The sequence below is a fragment of the Prunus avium genome, chromosome 6, assembly GCF_965620075.1.
Source record: "Prunus avium chromosome 6, drPruAviu1.hap1.1, whole genome shotgun sequence".
Lineage (NCBI taxonomy): Eukaryota > Viridiplantae > Streptophyta > Magnoliopsida > Rosales > Rosaceae > Prunus > Prunus avium.
In genome coordinates, this window is record NC_142289.1 from 35720493 (window position 1) to 35744400 (window position 23908).

At 41.0% G+C, this 23908-nt stretch overlaps 4 protein-coding genes across 5 annotated transcripts; 2 read left to right on the forward strand and 2 right to left on the reverse strand.

Annotated features, from left to right (window-relative positions):
- Positions 1-152: 152 nt before the first annotated feature.
- Positions 153-4869, forward strand: LOC110753864 (sorting nexin 2B). Its single transcript, XM_021954845.2, has 5 exons — positions 153-1585; positions 1677-1886; positions 2052-2312; positions 3598-3684; positions 4529-4869. Exons 1-5 carry the CDS (start codon positions 491-493, stop codon positions 4607-4609), a joined length of 1734 nt encoding a protein of 577 aa, XP_021810537.1. The 5' UTR covers positions 153-490; the 3' UTR covers positions 4610-4869.
- A 1507-nt stretch (positions 4870-6376) lies between these two features.
- LOC110753902 (PRA1 family protein B1) lies at positions 6377-7428 on the reverse strand. The gene has a single exon (XM_021954887.2). The coding sequence runs from the start codon at positions 7234-7236 to the stop codon at positions 6601-6603; it is 636 nt and encodes a 211-aa protein (XP_021810579.1). The 5' UTR covers positions 7237-7428; the 3' UTR covers positions 6377-6600.
- A 9261-nt stretch (positions 7429-16689) lies between these two features.
- EXO70B1 (exocyst subunit exo70 family protein B1) lies at positions 16690-19137 on the forward strand. Its single transcript, XM_021954843.2, has one exon. It carries the CDS (start codon positions 17006-17008, stop codon positions 18905-18907), a length of 1902 nt encoding a protein of 633 aa, XP_021810535.1. The 5' UTR covers positions 16690-17005; the 3' UTR covers positions 18908-19137.
- Positions 16898-21767, reverse strand: LOC110753837 (GDSL esterase/lipase At2g30310-like). 2 transcript variants are annotated; one of them, XM_021954818.2, is made up of 4 exons: positions 21000-21767; positions 20486-20747; positions 20160-20406; positions 16898-19853 (listed from the first exon to the last, which is right to left on the reverse strand). In XM_021954818.2, exons 1-3 carry the CDS (start codon positions 21606-21608, stop codon positions 20165-20167), a joined length of 1113 nt encoding a protein of 370 aa, XP_021810510.1. In that variant the 5' UTR covers positions 21609-21767; the 3' UTR covers positions 16898-19853; positions 20160-20164. The 2 variants fall into 2 exon arrangements, with proteins under 2 accessions (XP_021810510.1, XP_021810509.1); XM_021954817.2 differs by lacking the exon at positions 16898-19853 and having other exon boundaries at positions 19992-20406.
- Positions 21768-23908: the final 2141 nt, after the last annotated feature.

Below are 23908 nucleotides of genomic sequence, written 5' to 3' on the forward strand. Positions count from 1 at the left end.
ATTAAGTGAAGTATCATAAAACCAAACATGCTCATGGAACTTAGCGGAATCCAATACTTGTCACATGTCAACCCCGTTCGAAATGTGGAAGTAACAACCATCCAATCCAAAAGTAAAAGCAAGTACAATACTCCAAACTCCCAATGGTAAAAATATCCCGTCGTGAACCCGAAGATCCAACGAACTAAACCCGTCGTTTTCTCTCAAGGTTTTATCGTTTCTCAGCCCACCCAAAAATCCATGTGACCCTCTCTCTCTTCCACACTCTTCCGCTCGCTCAGTCAGATCGATCGTCTTCTCCAACCCACCTCTGCTACAACAGTCACACTTCTGCCCGTCTCTCTGACCACAAAATCCGTCAAAACCCTAATATGCCCCTCATCACCTCAAATCAAGCTTTGCTTCGGTTTTTAGATTAATTGGAATTGCTTGCTTTGCTCCTGCTCCTTCTTTTTCCTTCTTCTTTATTGATTTCATTTTGGTGGAGGAGATGATGGGCTCTGAAAAACAGGGCATCGAAGAAGCCCAGCTCTACGCGTCCAAGGAAGAAATGGAAAATCTCGTGCTCGACGAGCCTTTGAACGGCAATAAATCGTACTCGAGTTATCGCAGCGCCATGTCGTCGCTCTCCGATACCCACCACCCTCTCGCGTCGTCGTCCCCGCTCGTCTCCGCCACCACGGCCGCCGCCCCAGCCGACGCCGATCCCCTAATATCGCCCCTACCGTACCGCGATCTCCGAAACCCTAACTCCGCCCCCGATAACTCCACATACCTCGACCCGCCTGCTTATGCCGATGTGATATTCAGTCCCTTCGATGCCGACACCATCACCGAAAGCAACGGCATCGAGAGCCCCGGCAAGAGCTCCGACAATTCGAGCTCGTACTCTCTCTCGCGATCTCCGTCTTCCACCTCCGAGTACATTAAAATCACGGTCTCGAATCCTCAGAAAGAGCAGGAGACCACGAATTCGATCGTTCCGGGAAGTAACACCTATGTCACGTACCTGATCACGACTCGGACGAACATTCCGGATTTCGGCGGATCGGAATTCGGAGTCCGACGACGGTTCCGGGACGTGGTGACGTTATCGGACCGGTTGGCCGAGTCGTACAGAGGGTTCTTTATACCGCCGAGGCCGGACAAGAGCGTGGTGGAGAGTCAGGTGATGCAGAAACAGGAGTTCGTGGAGCAGAGAAGAGTGGCATTGGAAAAGTACTTGAGGCGATTGGCTTCACACCCAGTGATCAAGAGAAGCGACGAATTGAAGGTCTTTTTGCAGGTTCAGGGGAGGCTTCCGCTGCCGTTGACCACTGATGTGGCGTCGAGGATGCTTGATGGGGCAGTGAAGCTTCCAAAGCAGTTGTTCGGGGAGAGCGGGGCGGTACTGGCGCCACAAGAGGTGGTTCAGCCGGCGAAGGGCGGGAGGGATTTGTTGAGGTTGTTCAAGGAGTTGAAGCAGTCTATGTCTAATGATTGGGGAGCTTCGAAGCCGCTGGTGGGGGAGGAGGACAAGGAGTTTTTGGAGAAGAAAGAGAAGATGCAGGAGCTGGAGCAACAGCTCAGCAATGCGTCTCAGCAGGTAATGGATACTGAAATTGAATAAATTGCGAATTTTTTGAGTGATTAGTTTGCTTGGATTGAATGCTCATGTTTTTGTTATAACTTAATAGGCTGAATCACTTGTGAAAGCCCAACAAGACATGGGAGAGACAATGGGAGAGTTAGGACTGGCGTTTATAAAACTGACCAAGTTTGAGAATGAGGAGGCCTTGTTCAACTCTCAAAGGGTGCGAGCAGCTGACATGAAGAATGTGGCAACTGCTGCAGTCAAAGCTAGCAGATTCTATCGAGAGTTAAATGCTCAGACTGTCAAACATTTGGTAACTTTGCAGTCCTTTTTGTTATTCATTATGTTTCCAACTATAAGGTTAATTTGGTTATTAATGTGTGTATATCTAGCATATTCTCTTCAACTGATTTTCAATGTTACTTTAGAAGGAAACCCAACAATTGTAATAATGATTTTCATACAATTTGTATTGCAGGACACGTTCCATGAATATCTTGGGCTTATGTTAGCTGTCAACAGTGCGTTCTCGGATCGGTCAAGTGCTTTATTAACAGTGCAAACTCTACTATCAGAAGTGGATACGCTGCAATCAAGAGCTGAAAAACTTGAAGTTCAATCAAATAAAATATTTGGTGGCGACAAATCAAGGATTCGCAAGCTAGAGGAGTTAAATGAAACCATAAGAGTCACTGAGGATGCTAAAAATGTGGCAATCAGAGAATATGAGCGGATCAAGGTACCATTGTATTCCTGAAATTATTTTTAATGTACTGATACTGAGGATAAGCTTTCCAATACTTGGTACTTAAAATATGCGTTAATAAATCAGAAACCTTGCAAACTTTATCTAAACTTGTATGTGAAGGTTTTGCATCCCAAATGCTTCAGTGTTTTGTTCTGCCCCTGTTTCAGTTCTACTTTTGTTAAATCCTAGGTTGTCATGTTTGTTTCCTAGTGTTTCTTCCTCATTATGTATAGCTGTACCTTTTGCCCTTGTAGTGGTGGCATTGTTCTCTCCTAATTGGTACAGGCATTGGTTTTTGCCGCACATACTTTCCTCATCAATTTTCATCTGCTGTTATTCCTAGTTTTCACAGATGCTTTCATTTGATTTATTTTGTATGCCTAGCATTCTTGTCCTAAAATTGTGTCTAGCCTCACTCCCTCCAAGGAATTTCCTCACTTTGGTTATATGATAATCTCATAGCATTGAGGCACACATGTAGCTTGATTCACTTAGTGCTAGGAAATGATGGTATTTGGCCATGCTGTTCTTTGATACGTGGTTGTTGAGATGGGATCTGACAACTACTTCATCTTTGTATCTTGTGTCTTCTATCTCCGCTCTGCTGATATGAGGTCTAGGCAGAGCCCAGCAAATTGCACCTGTATGAGGGTATTAGTTAATCCATCAAAGCTTACAAGTTGTGGCAGTCAACTGAGTGTATGAGGTGAAAGGCTTGGCTGTTCTTCACAGTGAGGGATGGGCATTATGCAAAGATTGATCTTAAATAGTCGAGCTCTTGGATGTTATTTGTTGGTGCATGTACAGGATGAAGAAGTATATGCTTCTGGAAGCCCAAGTTTCTTTTTATTTAAGAACTATTTTAGGGTAACTGATATTGATCTTGTGCTTTTGCAAACCATCCTTGCATGTCTTGATGCTAAGAAGTCTGTATATGCATAAAGTTACAGTTGGTTTTAGTGTGTCAGTTCAGTTTCTGATGACAAATTATTGCATCTTTTTGGTCTCTTATAACTGCTTTATTTTCTCCCTTTGCGATTAAGGCTATCTAAACTTTTACTTTTAGAAAATTCTTTCTGTTCTGGTGAATTGGGATGCCTTTTCAGCAGATGCAGTATGGATCTATTTGTATATTTGACATTTACTTGATCTTGATATTGGAAATTTTCTGATTGTATATATTTATTTTCTATTTGCATAGTTGCTATAGCTCCCCTTTCAATTGTCGCAATATGTATTCTACCCAGAACTTAGAAATGATTATGATGAAATGCAGGAAAATAACAAGAGTGAACTTGAAAGGCTTGACAACGAGAGGCATGCTGACTTCTTGAACATGTTGAAGGGATTTGTGCTTAATCAGGTACTTACCAATTCCTGTTCACATAGCTATGTAGAAAATTTGTTTTTTACCCTTCAAGAATCTGCATGTAAACGAATTTTGGTCTCCCATGAGTTCATATGTGTTATATGAGATGAATAATCTGGCAGGCCCTTCTAGATGCTAATGTAAGCCGTAGTTATGGAAGTGAAAGAAATGCTGTAGTGATTTAGCCAAAGCATATGATTGTTGAGATGCTTTAGTCCTTTAGTCAATTATGAGTTAATCTAGTAGGTAGCTTTAGTCCAAAAGGGATGCTTTGAGTAAATGACTGCATGCAATTGGAAGAGAGGCTAGTATATCTAGTAGGTAGCTTAGCCAAGAGTTGATTTGTAGTTGGGACTGACAGCTAAATATAAATTATTTTGGCACCATTGCATTCTGTTCAGTAATAACAGTTGATTAACTCAGTACCCCCCCCCCCCCCCCCCCTCCTTAAAAGGCAAGGGTGGTTAACAGAATTAATGGATCAATAGTAGGAATAACGACTTTCCTCCCACTTCAATTATGATTTAACATCTTTGGTTGGTGTACTGAGACTGAGTTGACAGTACTTGTTTTCTTTGCACTTACTCTGTTATCCGCTTTGATTTCCCCCTTGCCTTATTTAGGACATAGGGTGCAGCTATATTTCTTATTTTGAGCCAAAGACAAGTTAAATGTAATTACCCCTGGCTTTAACATGTATGTGTGACCTCTAACGTGTGTATTATAGTGGCTTGTCATATGCAAGGCATTCTTTGAATATTTACTATTTCCATTTAGATCCTTTATTGCTGTTTTCACGCCCATGTAACGCATATTGTTCTGTTGTATAATGAAACAGGTGGGATATGCTGAAAAAATTTCAAATGTGTGGTCAAAGGTTGCCGAAGAGACCAGTTCGTATTCTAGAGAGAGCACTTGAACCGTGTGTTGCTGTAAATGAAATTTTCGCCTTTTATTTATTTTTCCTTCAACCCAATTGTTACCCACTTCAAAGGAAATTGCATTATATGCATAAGAATAAACGAAAAGAGAAAAATGGAGCACTTGGTAGTTTATAAATTTAACTTTCCCAAAGTTGTATCTGTTAGATATAGATGATCACACGATTTTAGAGTTGAAAGTGTAAATTGCTTGCTACTTGTTTGATATCTGGAGCATTTTAATCCATGAGTTTCTGCATCTGAGTTGTCGGTGTTGGGTAGGAGATGGTCGGATGGCTTGCTTGCTTGGTGCTCTGCTCTGAACTGTTTGGCTTCAATTGTTTGCTGATTTTTGGTTGCTTATTTGCCCAAAAGCCCTAATGCATTCAAATGGGAGATGTGCTTTACATCCTTCTGTTCACTGATAAAGTTCTTCGTCATGTAATTAAGCTTGGTTATTCAAATACTTGTTTAAAAGCGAACATGATGACTCGCTTTATCTGCTTGACATACTTATGTCTGTGGTTTCTTTGAAAGAAAATTTATTGACATACTCATTCATGGGAAATGCTTTCAAATGGTACTATCACTGAACAAATTTCTTAAATAACACTTTTATTACTTTGTCTAGTTCATATTAATACCATATAGAACTGATTGTTATTGAGATAATGGGACAATACTGACGATATCGAGATCATATCGATGTAATGACGCTATTTGTTACAGTAATAGTGTTATTCGATAACTTTGCTACACCAATAATACTAGTATCCGTGTGTATTTCCCATTGTTCATTGTATATGTTGTAAGTTTTGATGTTGTGATGTAAGATTGGGGATTATAGTATCACGTAGAAATTTGTGTCAATTGTTATATTGATAAAGAGTGTTGCTAAACGAAACCTAAAATTAACTAAGTACACCCTACTAATAAATTATTTATTGAAGTACTAATTTCCTCTAATATAAAATGACCAAAAAAGATATATGGAATTGTGAAACAAATATAATTTTAATAAGTACACCTTACTAATCATACTCAACCCTAATCAAAAGTAGAGAAGTTTTCGTATAATTTTAAGGGTCTTTGATGCTTTCAAAGGCTTAGAGCTTCCTTACAAACACGGTGAAAGACAAGTGTTGGTGTTTCTTCATACACTTGATTCTTCCTTATGTGAAAGATGGGCAACCATATTTGAATGAAAAAGTTTGTTCCAGTCTAACTTCTTAGCTCAACATCATCCATACAATAAAGTTGAAAGTGGATGACTTTAAAATCTCAGGGTTTAAACTTTTCTTCTAACTTGGAAACATCCAAAATTCTCAAGGATTTCGGACTAGTGATGATGCATTTCACTAGTAATTTGACAGAGATGCTTAAGTCTCCTCCACATGTTTCGAAGAAAATCACAAGAATCAAGCTTTGAATTGAAGGAGCTAGCAAATCTACTCCCACAATAGCTTATGAAATTAAAAAATTTGATGCGAATCCAAAATAAAAAGATGGCATGAATTCATGTAAAAAGTGAAACCTAGTTTATGATTGGCACTAGAGTATTGTGTAATAGAATGTATTAGAGTGTATCAGGGGTATTTTTGATAGTTAAATAAGGTGTACTTAGTTAATTTTACATTTTGATTAAAATATTAAGGTGTACTTAAATCATATGGTGTACTCAAGTTAATTTTAGGGTTCGTTTAACAATACTCTTCATAAATAAGCAAATTTATTATCTAAATACATAAGAAGAAAAGACCTTAATGTATGTTAAAAGAAAAAAGCTTTATGGTATTAGAATTAATAAAATCAGATACAATTAAAATTGCCATCAACGAAACAAAGAAAAATGCAAACTTGAGAGAACAAAACAAATTGTCTTTAAGTAATGAATATCGATCTAAGCCTATGACCCGACCCACGGGAGTGTGATACTGTGTAGCTAATCAGTATGTACGCCTTCCGAGTCCCGACAATCAACCATCACAACCTAGACACGTGACATCACACTGGCACTCGCAGAAGCCCCACCGCCGAATATTGAAGTGAATCCGGAAGCCAACGGCTGCTGATCGTCGAGGAACAGATCCTCGGGATCTCTAAATGCACCGTGGGCGCACACGATCACTACCCCCACCATCACCGCCGTCAGAATCAGCGACAATACGCTCGTAACCAAGATAGCAATCAGCGTCGCGAGGCCCAACCCGAACAGGGCCTGGGTGTCCGAGAAGGTGCGGCCGAAGATCACTAAAGGCTGATCGGACGGTCGAAGCACGTAGAGGAAGATCCATGCGCCTGAGAGGGTTACTAGGGTGAGGAGAGAGAAGGGGTGGGAGATGAGGGAGTAGGCGAGTACGACCGCGAGTACGATTAGGTAGTTGACGCGGAAGTAGGCGACGTTCTTGCGCACCCGCGAGGCGGCCTCGGAGAGCGAGCCCGGTCTGGAGAAGGCGGTACGGTCGATGAGCTCGGTCCAGGGGCGGCTGTTGGAGAGCGCGTGGCGGGAGAGGCCGGAGAGGCGCGTGAGGATGGGGCGGAGGGATGGGATCGGGATGGTGAAGGAGGATTGGTGGTTGTGGGAGGATTGTTGGGATGAGATTGGGATCGGGGAAGGCGAGGACATTGGTGTAAATACGAGAGAAATTTGGGCGCAAGATTGGAAGAAGACTGAAGAAGACTGGCGAGACTTTTTCAGAAGTTGCAGAATTTTTTTGGGTCGAACGGTAAAAACACAAAAGAGAGGTTATAAAGGATTATTTGGGGTTGGAGAATCTGTAGCCGTGGATAAAGGAATGGACGGTGATTATTATATTGTGGAGTTTTGTGTGTTGCGCAGCGTTTGGTTTGCGTTGCTTGGCCAATCAGGTAGGATGGGCGATGTTTTTATTTTTTATTTTCTTATGATAATTATGACGTGGACAGATTAGGCCTTGGCCATAAATAGTGCCTCATCACCAATATATCTCTTTTTCAATCAAGACAACCCATTGTCGTGAAAATATAGGGATGAAACAGTTTCTTGCCCTCTGTCTCCGAGATTTACTTGATATCTGAGATTTATCTGATAATCAGGAGACTTCCTGTTTGTACCATTTTTTTTTTTTTTTTTTGGTCGAAACACACTTTCAATTACGAAAGGGAAAGAGAGGGCCACTGCCCAAAACAACCAAAAAATGCACCAGGCAAAGCTAAAACCTGGGTTAACAACTTAAACACCCCAGGGGACTAAAGGAGGAGGCACACACGCCTACCACTCCCCTGTTTGTACCATAAACGGACCAAATTTGGTTTGTTTTTAAAATAAGATTATATTAGACCCAATTTCAAAACCAACGAAAATGGTCTTTTTGGATTTGGGCCAGTAATTGGTGAAATCTACTCAACAGCCCATGTTGCGAAAAGACCTTAATCTTTTTTTTTTTTTTTTTTTTTTTTTTGGTAAAAGGATGAGGGCAGCGCCCCTAACAAAAAGGACTACAAACAAACTAAGCGGGGTTGGGCAACCCCTACAATATCCTCCACTAGGATTGTAGCAGCCCAAGGAGGCACAGTATCAAAAACGCATAATCCCAGATCAATATTATAGCTCCAAGTGGCCAGGCAGTCCGCTAAGCGATTCTTCTCTCTGTAAATATGATTGACATCACAGATATTCAACATATTCATGAGGTTTCTGCAGCTTGCAATTAATCCAGCAAGAGGATGTAGTTCATCAACAGCAGCCTTATTGGCTAAGTGGACGGCAATGGCAGAGTCCATCTCAACAATCAAAGGGAAAAGCCTTTTATCAACAGCCAGCTTCAAACCAAAGAACAAACCCCACATTTCAGCTTCCAAAATCTGGCCCTTGCCCAAGTTCACAGCGAAGCCACCCTTCCAATCTCCCATAGAGTCCCGGATGACCCCTCCCGCACCAGCAGCTCCAGACAGAGATTTCCTAGAGCCATCAATGTTCAATTTAAAGAGGCCATTTGCAGGCAGCTCCCAAACAAGCGAAATCAACACTTTGGGTTTTTTTCCACTCGGTACAGTGGAAGAATCAACCCAGTCATTAATTGCGTGGAGAATTATTCTTTGCGGATAAGGAGGCAACTCCTTCTTATCAGTAAATATATAATGGTTCCTCCATTTCCAGATAAACCAGCATGTGAACAAGAACACAGAGGACCAAGGCAGACCAGCCCCCCAAGTAGCCTTAGAGCACAAATTCCCCATAAGCCAGATTTGCAAACTAGTAGTAGATAGGTTAGAGAGTTGTCTAGGAGTGCAGACAGCGTCCCAGACCTTTATGGCATTAGGACACTCTCTGAAGAGATGGAGGACAGATTCAGAGTGCCAACCACAGAGGCTGCAAGAAGGGTCTGTGGTTAAGTTTCTTTTAGTTCTCTGTTCATTTGTCAGGATTTTGTCTTGGTACACCAACCAGAAGAAGACTTTCAGTTTAGGAGGAACATTAATTTTCCAAAGCACATCCCAGAAGGGATCAGAACGACCAACGTCTCTGAACAACAAATCATAAGCAGATTTGACAGTGAACACACCATTAGCGGTAGAGTCCCATATATGAATGTCCCTCAGGTTAGTACCAAAACCAATAGGGTAACTAACAATCTTTTGGACCAAATCCTCACTGAGCATAGTTCTCAACTTATCAACATCCCACCAGTCGTCTTTCATGAACTCAGAAACTGTACAATCAAGTTGGGCAGGCCTTACGATACCTTCATGCTGGATGAGAGGGATGTTAGAGATCCACCTATCATTCCAGAAATGGACACTGTCCCCTTTACCTATCCTCCAAATCATACCTTGCCTGAGTAACTCAGCTCCATGTAAAATACCTCTCCAAGTGGAGGAGCAGCCCTTTTTTCCTTGGAGAGTGTTCTCTAAGATAGAATGGCCCTTCATATATTTTTCTTCAAAAATTTTTGCCCACAGTCCCGGGTCCCCTCGATGGAGTCTCCACCCCATTTTAGCCAGTAGAGCTTGGTTCATATCTGAAGTTTTTTTGAAGCCCAGGCCCCCTTTGTTCTTGGGGCGGCAAGCTAAGTTCCATTGGCATAAGTGAGTCTTTTGTTTTGTCCCACTTCCCCCCCAGAAAAAGTTACGATTTAGGCGGTCCAAGCTATCACACGTGCTTGCAGGGAGTTTGGCAGTTTGCATAGCATAGACAGGGATTGATGCCGTAACTGCCTTAATCAAAGTGGCCCTCCCAGCTAGAGATAATAACTTGCTTTTCCATCCTGCTAACCGTTTATTAACTCTATCGATCAGGCTATGATAAGTAGTTCTATTTATTCTGGAGTGCAGCAGAGGCATGCCCAAGTATCTGCCTAAATTTGTAGTGAGAGGAGATCCACAAATATAGCTGATTTCACTAGCCACAACACTGCATGTGTTAGGAGAGCAATAGATCATGGATTTCTCAAAATTAACTGTCTGACCTGAGGCTTTGCAGAAAGTATCTAAGCAGTGTTTCATAACCCGAGCTTGCTTAGGGGTAGCTTCAGCGAAAAGAAGTAGATCATCTGCAAAAAACAGGTGGGAAATAGCGGGGCCAGACTGCGAAGGTTTCACAGGATTCCATCTTTTACTATTCACAGCATCCATCACAATATGAGCTAATTTTTCAATACAAAGCACAAACAAATAAGGTGATAGCGGATCACCTTGCCTAATCCCGCACTTGGGGGTAAAGGCCTCAGTAAGCTCCCCATTAATGCAAATTCTATAGTTAACAGTAGAAACACAAGCCATAATCAATTTGATAAATTGCGGGGGTAAAGACAATTCATTCAGGACATACTCAATGAAGCTCCAACTCAATCTATCATAAGCCTTTGACAAGTCAATTTTCCAAGCACAGAAACCTTTTTTTCCTTTAGAAGCAAGAAATTTGTGCATAAGTTCTTGCGCAATAACAATGTTATCAGAAATTTGCCTACCTGGCACAAAACTGACTTGATGAGGGCTTATCAGATCCGCCATGAGCGGACGCAGCCGAGCAACAATTATTTTGGAGATGACTTTATAGAGAGTACAGCACAAGCTAATGGGCCTGAAATGGGTCATATTTTGCGGGCTGTCAATTTTGGGGACCAAGGTAATGAGGGTCTCATTCAGATTCGTAGGCACAACCCCTTCATTGAAGACATTGCAGACCAAGTCGCCAATGTCATTGGCACAAAAGGACCAATTATTTTGATAAAACCCAGCTGGGAAACCATCCACTCCTGGAGCTTTGAGATTGCCAATATTAAAAAGGCTATCTTTAATCTCATAAAAATCAACTGGCTTCACCAAATTAGAAAGATCAGCACGTGCCAAACCTGGGAACAAATTAGGTATGGCCATGTGAGTAGGAACTAAGTGGCCCTGTGAGAATAATTTGGAAAAATAGTTAACAGCAAGGTTTTTCAAGCCATTAGCCTCCTCCACCCAAATACCATCATCAGCTTTCAGTCTCTCAATCTTATTTCTCCTTCTCCTTATTATAGTTGTCATATGGAAAAATTTTGTATTTCTATCTCCATCTTGTAGCCATTGAAGCCGCGATTTTTGTTGCCAAAATAATGCCTCCTGGTCAAGTAACGCATTATAATCCTGCACCAAGGAATCCTCCAGCTTAAACAGAGACGTGCTTTGGCAATGGCATAAGGCTTTTTGGATACCATCCAATCTAGCAAGAATAAGCGTTTTCTTACGTTTTAAATGGCCAAAAGTATTGTGGTTCCACTGTTTCAGATGTGGAATAAGCCCATAGGACTTGTCAAGAGCAGATCCCGGAATCTGTCCCCATTTCTGCGTCACAAAGTCTTTGAAGTTTCCATGCTGCATCCACATCGCTTCAAATCTAAAGGGTCTAGCAATTGGGGAGGAGATCTGGCGGGACTGTAAGCAAATTTTGATGGGGCAATGATCAGATTTGGTTCTCGGAATATGCAACACATTCGCATCAGGAAACATTTGCCTCCAATTTAGGTTGCAAACAGCTCTATCAAGTCTTTCAAAAACCCTATTATTGGTCCAAGTAAATTTAGGCCCCGAGTAACCCAAGTCAATCATATCATTTTCCGTAAACCACTTGTTGAAGCCTTTCAGCCTGTACGGGTTGGCACCCCCAAGTTTGTCTTCCATAAATAACATCTCATTGAAGTCACCCGCAAGAATCCAAGGTAATTGATGGCAACTAGCCACAAAGTTGAGGTAGTCCCAAAGCATAGCCCTTTTGCTTGCACAAGGCTTAGCATAAATGGTAGTCAGAATCCAAGGAGCTTGACCATGCCAGGAGACACACGAAGTAATAGCTTGGTCAGTAGTGCCCAAAATCTGGATGTTAATCTTGTTTTCATTCCAAAGCAACCACAAACCTCCAGAGAAGCCCACGGGATCCACAATTTCAAAAGAAGAGAAACCAAGGGATTTGGCCATATCAAGAGCTTTCTTTCCACTAATCCTCGGTTCGCAAATAAACAACAGATCCAGGTGATGTGTGCGAATCAACTCCACAACATTATTTCGAAAACTAGTGCAAGCAGCACCTCTAACATTCCAGCAGACTAAATCCATAAATCACTAGCAGAAGTATACGTATCCCATGGGCTACACCCGATTTAGAGGCCAAGAGGCATACCTTCAATAATGAAGGGATTATTCTCAATAATCTTCTCATCAAGTGAAGGTTCATTTTGTCCCTCGGAGATCTCCATATGTTCTTGCTGTATCTCACCTTCATGTGCATCATCAAACTCTGTGTCACAGTCTTCATCATGTTCAATATTACTCGCACCAATATTAGGTGGTTGGTGACCAAAGATATAAGTGCCTTTGTCATTATATTCTTTATTTCCCTGTATCCAGCTGTTTAGTTGCTCTTGGACTGAAATCTGTTGCACTATCCTTTTGCCACCAATAATCATTTTACCCCTATTGACCAAGGTTCCAGGGTTCAAACTTGCAGGCCCATCAGTGATCTTGGAATTCGTTTTTCTAGTGGCATTTTCTTCCACCATTGCATTAGAGATGTCAATCAAAGCTGTCCGACTACCAACTAAATTGGTGGTAGATTTTGTCCAAACTTTTGGTCCTATATCCGCATCCCTCATGGATGAGCCAGCTTGAGTTTTGCCCGTATGTGCCTTATGACCATTAGCCAAGCTTTCTCCCATAACAGGGGTTTCTCCCACTTGTCGTAAGACATCAAAACGAGATCCATTATTCTTGCCTGCAGGTACCTTGTTACCCTTATCATTTGCTATATGCTTGGGTTTTCTGCGAGGTGTCACAATCATCCAAGGCCCTCTCAGACCATCCATACAAGCATCAGTACCGTCTTTTTCCTTAGTAGCAACCCTTTCTACCTCAGCTCCAAGGCCATCCTTTGAAGTCTGCCCTTCTCCACCCAAATTAGTTTTTCCGGTGCCGTTCATCTCGCAATTCTCATTCTTGTTCATTTCGCAGTTCTCTCTCTTGTGCCCATAGCGACCACACAAGAAACAGATTTCAGGTAGTCCTTCATATTCAATGTTATACCATGTTTGGTTGATTTGGATAAAAGCTTCCAGAGGTTTGGTCAAATCTAATTCAACGCAAAGGCGAGCAAATTTTCCCCTGTTTTGGGAGGTAGTAAGAGCATCAATTTTTAACAGCCTTCCCAACAGATTGCCAATACGCTTCAAGGCCCATACATCAAAGCACTCAAGCTGTATTGCAGAGACACGAACCCAAGCCGCCATTCTTGTAGTTTGGGCAGTTGCCGGACAAAACCCTGGTCTCCAATGTTGCATAACTAAATACTGTCCTGCAATGATCCACGGCCCCCCAGTTAAAACAAAATTGAGATCCTCCTCAAGATCGAATTTGACCACAAAGTAATCGTGCATTAAATCCACCAGTTTCCATCCCCCTTTCAACCCCCATTTTTGCTGAAGCCGAGCATGGAGGTAGTTGTAAGTGTGGGAGCGACCAAGGAGTTTGATGATTAGAGCGTTCTCCCAAGGCTTACATAACCGAGACATAGCGCGTTCAGAGAATTGGATACAAGGACCACGATCACCTCGCGAGATAGTCACATCCTCTTCGTCGTTCAAATCCTTATAGTTATCCTCAAGGCAGTTAATAGCAATACCAACATTCTTAAGAGTATCTGATTTGTTTAAGAGCTTATCTCGAAAACTTACAGCGCCAGCGGACACTGCAGGCACCTGGGTCGGCTCAACTTCCATCACTTGATTCGAAAGGGTAGGCGTGGACCGTTCCGGCTCAGCATCGCAATCAGCTGTAGTTCGGTTTCGTTTGGTCATTCGATAGTTCTGTAGAAATACCCCAGGAGACTTGCCCTCCATGGGATGTGTAGCTGGGAAGATTTGAAAACAGATCTGAACGCCGCCGCAGGGGCGGGGTCCTGGAAGGGAGGTGCGAGAGAGCCAAAGTTCAGAGGTGAGAAAACCCGCGCGTGAGATTGACCTTAATCTTAATCCACACTAAAGTTAGAAAATTGGTAACTATTACCAGTTGACTCACGCGACGGTCTGAAGATGGGTTCTCACCATTAAGAATGACTTGACTGCCATATCCCTCAGCAAGAAAGCAACTTGGATAATTGACGCCAAAATCAAGAGGAACTGTCTTCCGACTAGTTTTCTAACTACAAAAGAACGACAAATCATAAGGATATCCCTTGAAACTAGTGTTTTCATCGGAGATATCTTTCTCCTACCTGTGGATCGACCCATGATGACAAATCGGCAACTGACTTTGGACAACACTCAAGTGTTATCATCCAGCCTTCACTGTCATCGTTAAAGATTTTCTACTTATAAATATAGAGGCTCTACAGCAATGTCTTGTAAACACTTGAATAAACTTCAAGATTTTCAAATAGCCAACTTGCTGCCTAGATAAGCAGTTGACAACTCCTGCGTTTATCTTTTATTGCTCTACCATCTTTATGGTATGATTCTTGTTTAAATAGTCAGTCTAGTTTCCTTCTAAACATATGAAACTTGTACAAATTGGATAAGAGAAATCTCCAATTTCTTCAATATTGTAACTTGTTCTTTAAAAAATAGCTAAATGGAGAAATCTTTGGCTTTCGTTTTAACTTGTTATTATGCTAGAGCTGGATAGAGAATTCTTTAGCTTACGGAACTTTAGTATCTCTATAATTTATCTTAATTGCACTTTATATTCTTGCCATTTATCTTTTTTGTGTCTTACTTTCCAGTGATTTACTTTCCCGCATTTTTATATTTGAATCTTTGGTTATAACTGTTCATTACTAGATAGACCCAGAACAAGGGTTTTAGGCCCGAATAGGGCTTTATTAGCTTGAAAACAAGGGTTTGATTGTGCCCGAATTAACTAAACCCTAACCTAATCCGAGGTTATCTCAGGCCCAGATTAGGTTTCTGAGCCCAATCAAGGGAGCATTGGCCTCAACATTGGTTTTTCTATTTGGATAGGTACTACTAGCATTTGCCAAGCCATAAACGCATGATTGAAAGAATATTGAAGTCCTCTTGATTGAGGCATAGAAAAGAACTCATTCGAGCCTGTACAAGTGCAAGTCCATCAAACAAAACACTCTAAATCACATACACCAGGTTTATTGGGCTGGTATCATCACCAATAGTGGTACGCCTACGCAACATGCGATTGGGCTAGAATAAGCAAGCCATCATGGCCTAGCCCATGCTCTCCCGCTCTTCTCAACCTGATTTAACTTTCATTTTTGTCCAAAATTGAACTAAATCCTCTTACGAGCCAGAAATCCAATCGGGACATTGGTGTTGACCTGGCTTCTTCCTCTCTCCCTCTCCGTTACCGCCCAAAAAAAAAAAAGTTGACCCGGAAGAGGAAGGAAGAAAGAGACCAACACTTCCATAGCAAAAAATGTTAAATTTCCACCCACATTAACTCCAAGGAGAAAGAAAAGCAAGAGTGACACAACACAACCCGAATCAGTGTTTTAAATCCAATTAAATCGACTTTACACCAAATGAATCTTAACAGACCCAAAGTATTGGTAATGATAATGAAATATCTTGTTAATATAGTATTGATATTCTCCATATCTTCTAATTGGGGTTGTTTTTGGAAAGATTTCGCTAAGTTCAATCCCTGGTTGTGAGAAATTTTTTATAATTAATATAATATGATATACACATACAACGACGAGCGAGTGCACGAGCAGTTACTAATATTTTTTTATTAGTTGACATTAATTGCGAAAAGATGACGATGCAGCCGTAACATAAGTGCACTGTGAAAAACAACCTCAACCCCCACCAACGAAGAACCAACCTCTCTACATTAATTAATAAATATATAGACGCCATTTTTATTGGTTTTTTTTAAGGGCTCGTTTGGTACACAAGATTGTCTTGGCATGGATTATGCTTAGGGATTGTCTTGGCTTGGCTTGGCTTGGTCTAATTTGGATAACACTTATCCAAAACTAAATGCTAAACGCGTAACCTGAAACAGTCCACTGTATATTCGTAGCACCGCGTGGCATTTTATTTTATTATCTCTAAATAAGCCCAATAAGATGCCAAATGCGCAGAGCTCACAGTAAAAGCAACACCATGCCGTCCAGATTTTTCGAGTGGCGGTCTCCACGTCTTTTAAATTCCAGTCATCCATAAAATAAAATGCTTTAGACCAAATCCAAAACAACCAAAAACCCTTTACTTTTTCTTTACTTCACTTGTCCAAATCCGCATAAAGTCTAAAGCTCCAAACCCGTTCAACCTTCTCCACTTTAAAATTCCACCACATATATATATATATATATATATCTATATTTTTTATAATTACCAGAGTGAAATTTAAAACTACTCTAATGTACGAAAAAAAGTATTTGAACCCGAGAAAAGAGTGTTTGAAATCGTTAACACACTGCTTTAAACAACTAACTTCATTTATATTTACAAACATCCCCACTTCTCACTCTTTCTTATCCATTCCATTTACTCAAATTATAAAAAAGCAGTCCAGAAAATTAAAAAAATCCTAGAAATTCAAAAGTCCAATCCAAAGGGGCCCCAAGAGAATCCACCAAGCAAACATTGCCCGCAAATATCTTTTCCCTCTTCTTCTTCTTCTCCCCACCACCAAACCGCGTGTTTTCCAATCACCTTCCACGAACCTCTAAATAATACTATTCAATTTCAACTTCATCACCCCATCTCACGGCTTTTGGCTTTTTGGTTATTAATTACAACAAAATGAAATTATGAAATCTTTGAAAATCAAAACCATCCGCCTATTTTTGCTCTCAATTTCGTAACCCTAAAATCTCCCTACTCTGACCTATAATCAAACACCTACAGTACTTTCTAACACTAACTCTATACAGAAGACGACCAATTTCGTTTCAACATCCAAAAATGGCTGAGAACGGCGAGGAGAAATTGCTAGCCGTGGCCCGACACATAGCCAAGACTCTAGGCCGCAACGACAACATGGCCGATGATATTTTACAGATTTTCTCCAACTTCGACGGCAGGTTCTCTCGCGAGAAATTGGCTTCCGACGACGAGGATCGCCCTCGGAGCTGCGCCGCTCTCGAACTGACGCTCAAGTCCCTGGACCGTCAGATCTCCCAGTACGTCGCCGCTGACCATCCGATTTGGTCCGACTCGGCCGATTCCTCGGCCTTCCTGGACTCGATCGACGAGCTCATCGCCACCATCAGGGACTGGACGCCGCTGGCCGTCGACAAGTCCGTCGGCGTTTGCCTCGCGCGCGCCGAGGACCTCATGCAGCAGGCCATGTTCCGCCTCGAGGACGAGTTCAGGTCCCTGGTCGAACGCGGCGGCGAGTCACTCGAACTCAGTCGCGCGTACCGCGGTGAGTCGAACGGCAACTTGTCGTTTGACTCGGGGGACGACGAAGAGGAAGAGGAGATGATCGGAAACGGCGAGGACCACCAGATCCCTACGGCGCAGCCGATTGGGGACTACGACATCGTGATCGATGCGCTTCCTTCTGGCACCATCAACGACCTCCACGAGATCGCGAAGCGCATGGTGACCGCGGGGTTCGGGAAAGAGTGCGCGCACGTGTACAGCAGCTGCCGGAGGGAGTTCTTGGAGGAGAGCTTATCGAGGCTAGGGTTGCAGAAGCTGAGCATCGAAGAGGTTCAGAAGACGCCATGGCAAGACCTCGAAGACGAAATCGAGCGATGGATCAAATCCGCCAACGTAGCGCTTCGGATTCTGTTCCCGAGCGAGCGTAGACTCTGCGATCGAGTCTTCTATGGCCTCTCCTCTGCTGCCGACCTCTCGTTCATGGAGGTTTGTCGAGGCTCGACAATTCAGATACTCAACTTCGCGGACGCCGTAGCCATCGGAAGCCGATCGCCGGAGCGATTGTTCAAGATTCTAGACGTGTTTGAGTCCTTGCGGGATTTGATGCCTGAGTTCGAGTCCGTGTTTTCGGATCATTACTGTTTGTTTCTCAGGAACGAAGCGATGACGATTTGGAAAAGGTTGGGCGAAGCTATCAGAGGCATTTTCATGGAGTTAGAGAATCTGATCAGTCGCGATCCCGCCAAAACCCCAGTTCCTGGTGGCGGACTTCATCCTATCACTCGATACGTGATGAATTATCTCCGAGCGGCTTGCCGATCGCGCCAGACGCTCGAGCAAGTTTTCGAGGACAGCACTGCGGTCTCTCGTCAGCCCAAGGTTGATGATCGTGCCTCGTCTTCGATGTCGGTCCAAATGGCGTGGATTATGGAGCTTTTGGAGAGCAATTTAGAGGCCAAGTCGAAGATTTACAGGGACTCTGCTTTGTGCTATGTTTTCATGATGAACAACTCGAGGTACATAGTACAGAAAGTGAAAGACAGCGAATTAGGATCGCTTTTGGGCGACGATTGGATCAGAAAACACACTGCAAAAGTCCGGCAGTACCATGTGAATTACCAGAGAAGCTCATGGAATAAAGTGTTGGGAGTGTTGAAGCTTGAGAGTGGCTCATTAGCACCCAATGTTGCTGTCAAGTCCATGAAAGAGAAGCTCAAATTGTTCAACATATACTTCGATGAGATCTGTAAAACTCAATCCAATTGGGTTGTTTTCGACGATCAGCTCAGGGATGAATTGAGAATTGCCCTAGCGAAAAACTTGTTGCCGGCGTATCAGAACTTTATCGGAAGGTTTCATAATGTGCCAGAAATCGGGAGGCATGACAAGTACATTAAATATGCTAATGAGGACATCGAGGCTAAGATTAACGACTTGTTTCGGGGCAGTCGAGGATCCGCCGGCGCTGGCCGGAAGTGAAGAAGCTTAAGCTGCTAGTGATGGTTGTCTGTATGTACTAAAAAAAGGAAGTTTACAACAAAAGTTTTGTTTATGTATTATTGAATGGTCCGAAAGAACTTGTGACCACCTTGTACTCTAGATGTTTGCTTGTGTGTAGTACAGTTTTTCTTTTGCCCCCTACCCCTTATTTGTGAATGCAAAGCCATAGATTGGTGCTATTATCAATCTCATAAGTTTTGGTTTTACTATTTTCGTTGGAAATCATAGGTTTTGGTATCCACATAATTTTCTTTTGTTGCATAGCAATTGCTGTTTTGCTGTCTCTGCTGATTAAACACATTCCTGCAACTACTTCACATGACCCATGGTAGTTTTCGGGTTTAAAAACCATCTATTAGTAAGCGAAGAGAAAGTTACGAATTAAAATAATTCGATATCCATTTCAGATAAGTAAATATGTCATAATTATCGGATAGGAAGTACTAACAGCATTCACAATCATGCTCTATATTTTTCAGTTAAATTTTAGCTAAACATATATAAAAGTTATTTTAGAAGCTCTCTGTATAAATTTAAACTTCAATCATGTTCTCTATATGGACTCGTAAATGTCATAACTTTTTTTTAATTGGTCCATTCCATCTTTATTGAAAAATAATATAAAAAATAGTTCTTGAAATACTCATTAAATTATAGGGAGTCTTATCTCTCTCCTCATATTTAAGAGCTCCTAGATATCTTCCTATATTTTAGAGAGCATGGTTTGTAATCTCAAGAAGTTGTGCAAGAAATAACAATGCCAGGTTTTGCTTGTGCTCACAGACTGTTCGGTTCACTGACTGGGCAACTTGTAAAAACCCTTCAAATTCAAAAGAAAAATGGTGGTTCCTGACGGTGATGGGGGTTGTGGCGGCGGTGGTGGTGGAGGTGGTAGGTCTTGACTGCAACTTTCATCAGCAACCCACTTGCCAAAACCCAACAATGGTTTATGGAAGATCCATTTTGGCGTAGAAATGTGAACCAGTTAGAAGAAATACTTTTATGACAGCCTTTCTTGATGTCATTATGAGTACCCACATTTACATAATCAGACTTCAAGAAATCAACATAACACAGAAATTTATAGACTTAATTGGGCTGCATTAATATTGGCAATTTCTATTTTTCCTGGGTAGTTGCATATAAATCAAGTAAATGACTTTACAAGCCAGATGTATGTGGAAATGAAATCACACAAGGTATATGAAACTTGAACGGAAAAATTCATTACCAGTATCAATCATCTGTCCGATTGGATAGACTAATCAACGGCTGTGATTGATGATCATCATCAAGCTTTGGAAGGACTTTCTTCTCCAGGTACTTAGAAATGTACTGGTAGGCAGCTTCACTGGGATGTATGCTGTCCCAAAATAAGTACTCCAAGTCATTGGCACATGGTGGTGTCAATGCATTGCACAGAGGCCCTGCTTCCACAAGCCCTGAACCACAGCAGCCTCTCTTTGTTTCCACAAACCCTTTATACACAAGAAAGAACCAATAATTTAATAATCATATTTAGACTCAGATTAATAATTTAAAATAACTTTTGCTCACCAAATTTTTGTGGATTGTTGATCATGTCAGTTAATGGCTCATAGACATCTGCATAGACAATTTTGCTCCCTGGAAAGAGTGACTGTATCTTGGGCAATAGTTTTGCAAGCTTTTGATTGTAAATTTGGGCATCTGAATTCTCATTGTCTACACATCTTCTATTCTTTGGATTTTCAGATTTTGCAGTTATTTGTATGGGCAGGCAGCCTATTGGAGGAAGCCCTGCTATTACTATTTTTCTGCATCCAAGCTCATACAGTTCCTACGAACATATACATATATTCACATGAAAAATTATTGTAAATTAATAATAAGTACATGTTGAATACAATATATATTTCTGAAAAAGGCTTGATGTTACACATATGTGCTTGTGATGAGATGCTTCACATGTTTAAGATCTTTCTGAAAGCTCCAAATTAGAGCTTTGACAAAAAAAACAGAATCACATGAGAAAAATAAAAATAAAAATAAAAATTGCATGTGAAAGGGATAGGAATTTATCATACTTTACCTTAATGAACATTTGCAGCTTTTTCTGCAGAAAATCTTGGTACCCAGTAATGTTGAACTCTAATCTTCTTGTGGGTATGTCATAGATATTAAAACCAAAGTCATTGGTACCTGCACTTATTATAACAAGTGCACCTTTAATTAACTTGTCAGCCTCCTTTTCCCCCAAAATTCCCTCAACTCTCACAATGTATTTCTTGAACAACTCAATCTGCTTTGAAAATGGTATGATCCCGACAACGGCAGCGGTTGTATCATCGTATCCAGATCCCCCTGACGCAAAGCTCACACCGGTGACAAGGTCGTTGTTTGAAAGGCTTGGATCAAGAAATGGAGGAACGGCTTCTTTGATCTTTAAGAGGGAGGCAATGAAGTCAGGGACAAGTTTTCCATTAGAAAACCTGCCTGTTGGAACTTTACCAGGAAAGTCTTTGCCATAGGGGAAATGGTTAGCCTTGGCCACTGTTTTGAGGTAATTGTTGTTGCCAGTGTCCACTGTTGAATCACCAAAGACTAGAATGGCTGGGAATTTTGGTGAAGGCCTTGTGGCATTGGCATTGCATGTGATCCAAAACCAAATTTGCATGAGAAAGAGTGTTGTGGGTGCCATTTTTTTCACTTGTTTTAGCAGCACCTTTTGGATTTATAGAGTTAAAAGGCCATCAAATCAAAGTGTTGTATTGAGAACCGTGGAACCATAAAGAAATAAATTGGCCAAAAAAGATGAAGATGAAGATAGAAACGTGACATGGATGCCAAGTTATATACGTATGTTTCTTGAAACATTAGGGGAAAGGAAGGATATATATTAGACTTACAGTGTGGCGCAGGTTGATTAATTTGTCAGTAATTTGTTGTAGGATTATGCTTTTGATTGTTTTCTGTATTTTGGCGTTAGGTATGGGTTGTTTTCGTTTGTGAATGACATTTGCCACTCATTTAGTATGCTCTGTTACGTCTATCCTTCGTGTAGTCGAGGCATAGGTTCTCTTGGGTTTGAAGGGACACAACAACATAGAACTTAGAACTTCTTTCTTTCTTTCTTTTGTCCATTTAACCGACAACCAACAATTCTTTCTTTCTTTCTTTCTTTTGTCCATTTAACCGATAACCAACAATTAACGGTGTGGATTACCCCATATGCCCCAACTACTCATCTAATGGGTGGCGCATCCATGCACCAGACACACTGTAGAATTTTCCCATATATAATAAGAAAATTAAATCTCATACATATCCGAGGTATATCTAAATGGATTTCTTTAAAATAGAAAAGAGAAAAGGATAAGGAAAATTATTTATGTCAAGATTGTTTTTTTCTTCTTTTAAATATAAGTGATAATCTAATCTACAGAAAGGGGGATTCGAACTTAGATGCAAAGGGCAGACTCACTCCTCTTGCCAACTAGCTTAATCCATGTTTACAAATATGTGAAGGAGTCATTCTATAGTGAGGGCCTTATATATGGCGCTTGAGTAATGTCCAATCTCTTAACCGTTGGATCAGACTAACCAATTTGATCCAACGGCTAACCAATTTGATCCAAAGGAACAAAGGGCTTAGTCTGACCTGGCCTTGCTTACCAATTGGACTCAAAATCTGGGCTACAGCTTGGCATACACAAATGAAAGTAGCCCAGTTCAACAAACCACCTCACAAACTCGGGTTCGATTGGCCACAAAACTTAGAAGTTTATATGGGTTTGATTTGATTTAGGACTGAAAGATCTGCTCCATAGTCCATAGGATGAGATCGGGTTAAAGTCCAAAAGGGCTCCATAGTCCATTATTAGAGTTACAAGCTTTTCGCGAGAGAGAGAAGGTCTTATCAGAAGTGAAAATTGCACCTGCCCCATTATCTTCCAGCTTACAATTATGTTTTCTATTTTCATTGCATTTGCAGTCAATCGTTGAAGATCTTTTATGGGAAATGCTGCCAACCACCAAATTAATCTAGGACAATTTTTATTGCTCAATAGTCAGTATCCGGAAATATGAAGAATATACTGGCAGTGGTGGTCAATCAATTTAAACTCAAATAAAATTTCCGCATGCATCCGTGCATTTTATATTATAAACTATTTTACATGCATGCATATGAGACAGTATATATATATCTCACCTACTGTAGATTCCTTCAATCATAATTTTTTATAAGGATTTTGCAGACGAAATCTTCAAAATCTAAAGTATATATACCTCTTGATGAAGTGAACAACTTCATCCGCAGAAATTTGAACAAACAGATATTCGCTGGATCAAAAAGTTTTGGTTGTTGAGAAAAATCTCAAGGTGTTTGCCTAAGAGATCTAGCAGGTTTTTCTAATAAGAAAGAAAATGACACCAAGTTAATTAGGAGGTCATTTTGAAAAGAGGACAATTGTTTTTTTAAATGTTAATATTGCATTACTCTTATGTTCAAAAAATTGTTCTTTTGGGAATTAAGTTGAGTTAGTATAACATCGATACGATAATATAAGTAGAGGATCCGAACTCATTTGATTAGTAAGTAGAATTGTAGAAGTAACTATAACAAGCCATTAAAAATCAATTTGGGTTCTATAACAATTATTGGTCAAAATGAAAAGAAAATAAAAGGCGAAAGAAGACGTTTTATATGTTCTCACTGCTTTATTGTCATTTGAAATATTGTGCTAATTTAGACGTATCTAATTTGGTGTTACTGTTACACAAACTAGTGGCCATGCATGTCATGTCGTCCCCTCTCTCCAACAAAATCATGTTAGTTCGATTTGGGAATTTTCCATAATATGTCATTTTGTGCATGATTCGACAAAGTGGTGTTAAAACTGAAGTGGACAGCTCCTTGAGTTTTGCGTGCTTCAAATTGAGAGGTGTTTAAACACCTTGAAATTCAAGTCCAATACAGATATTATTGTTATAATTAAT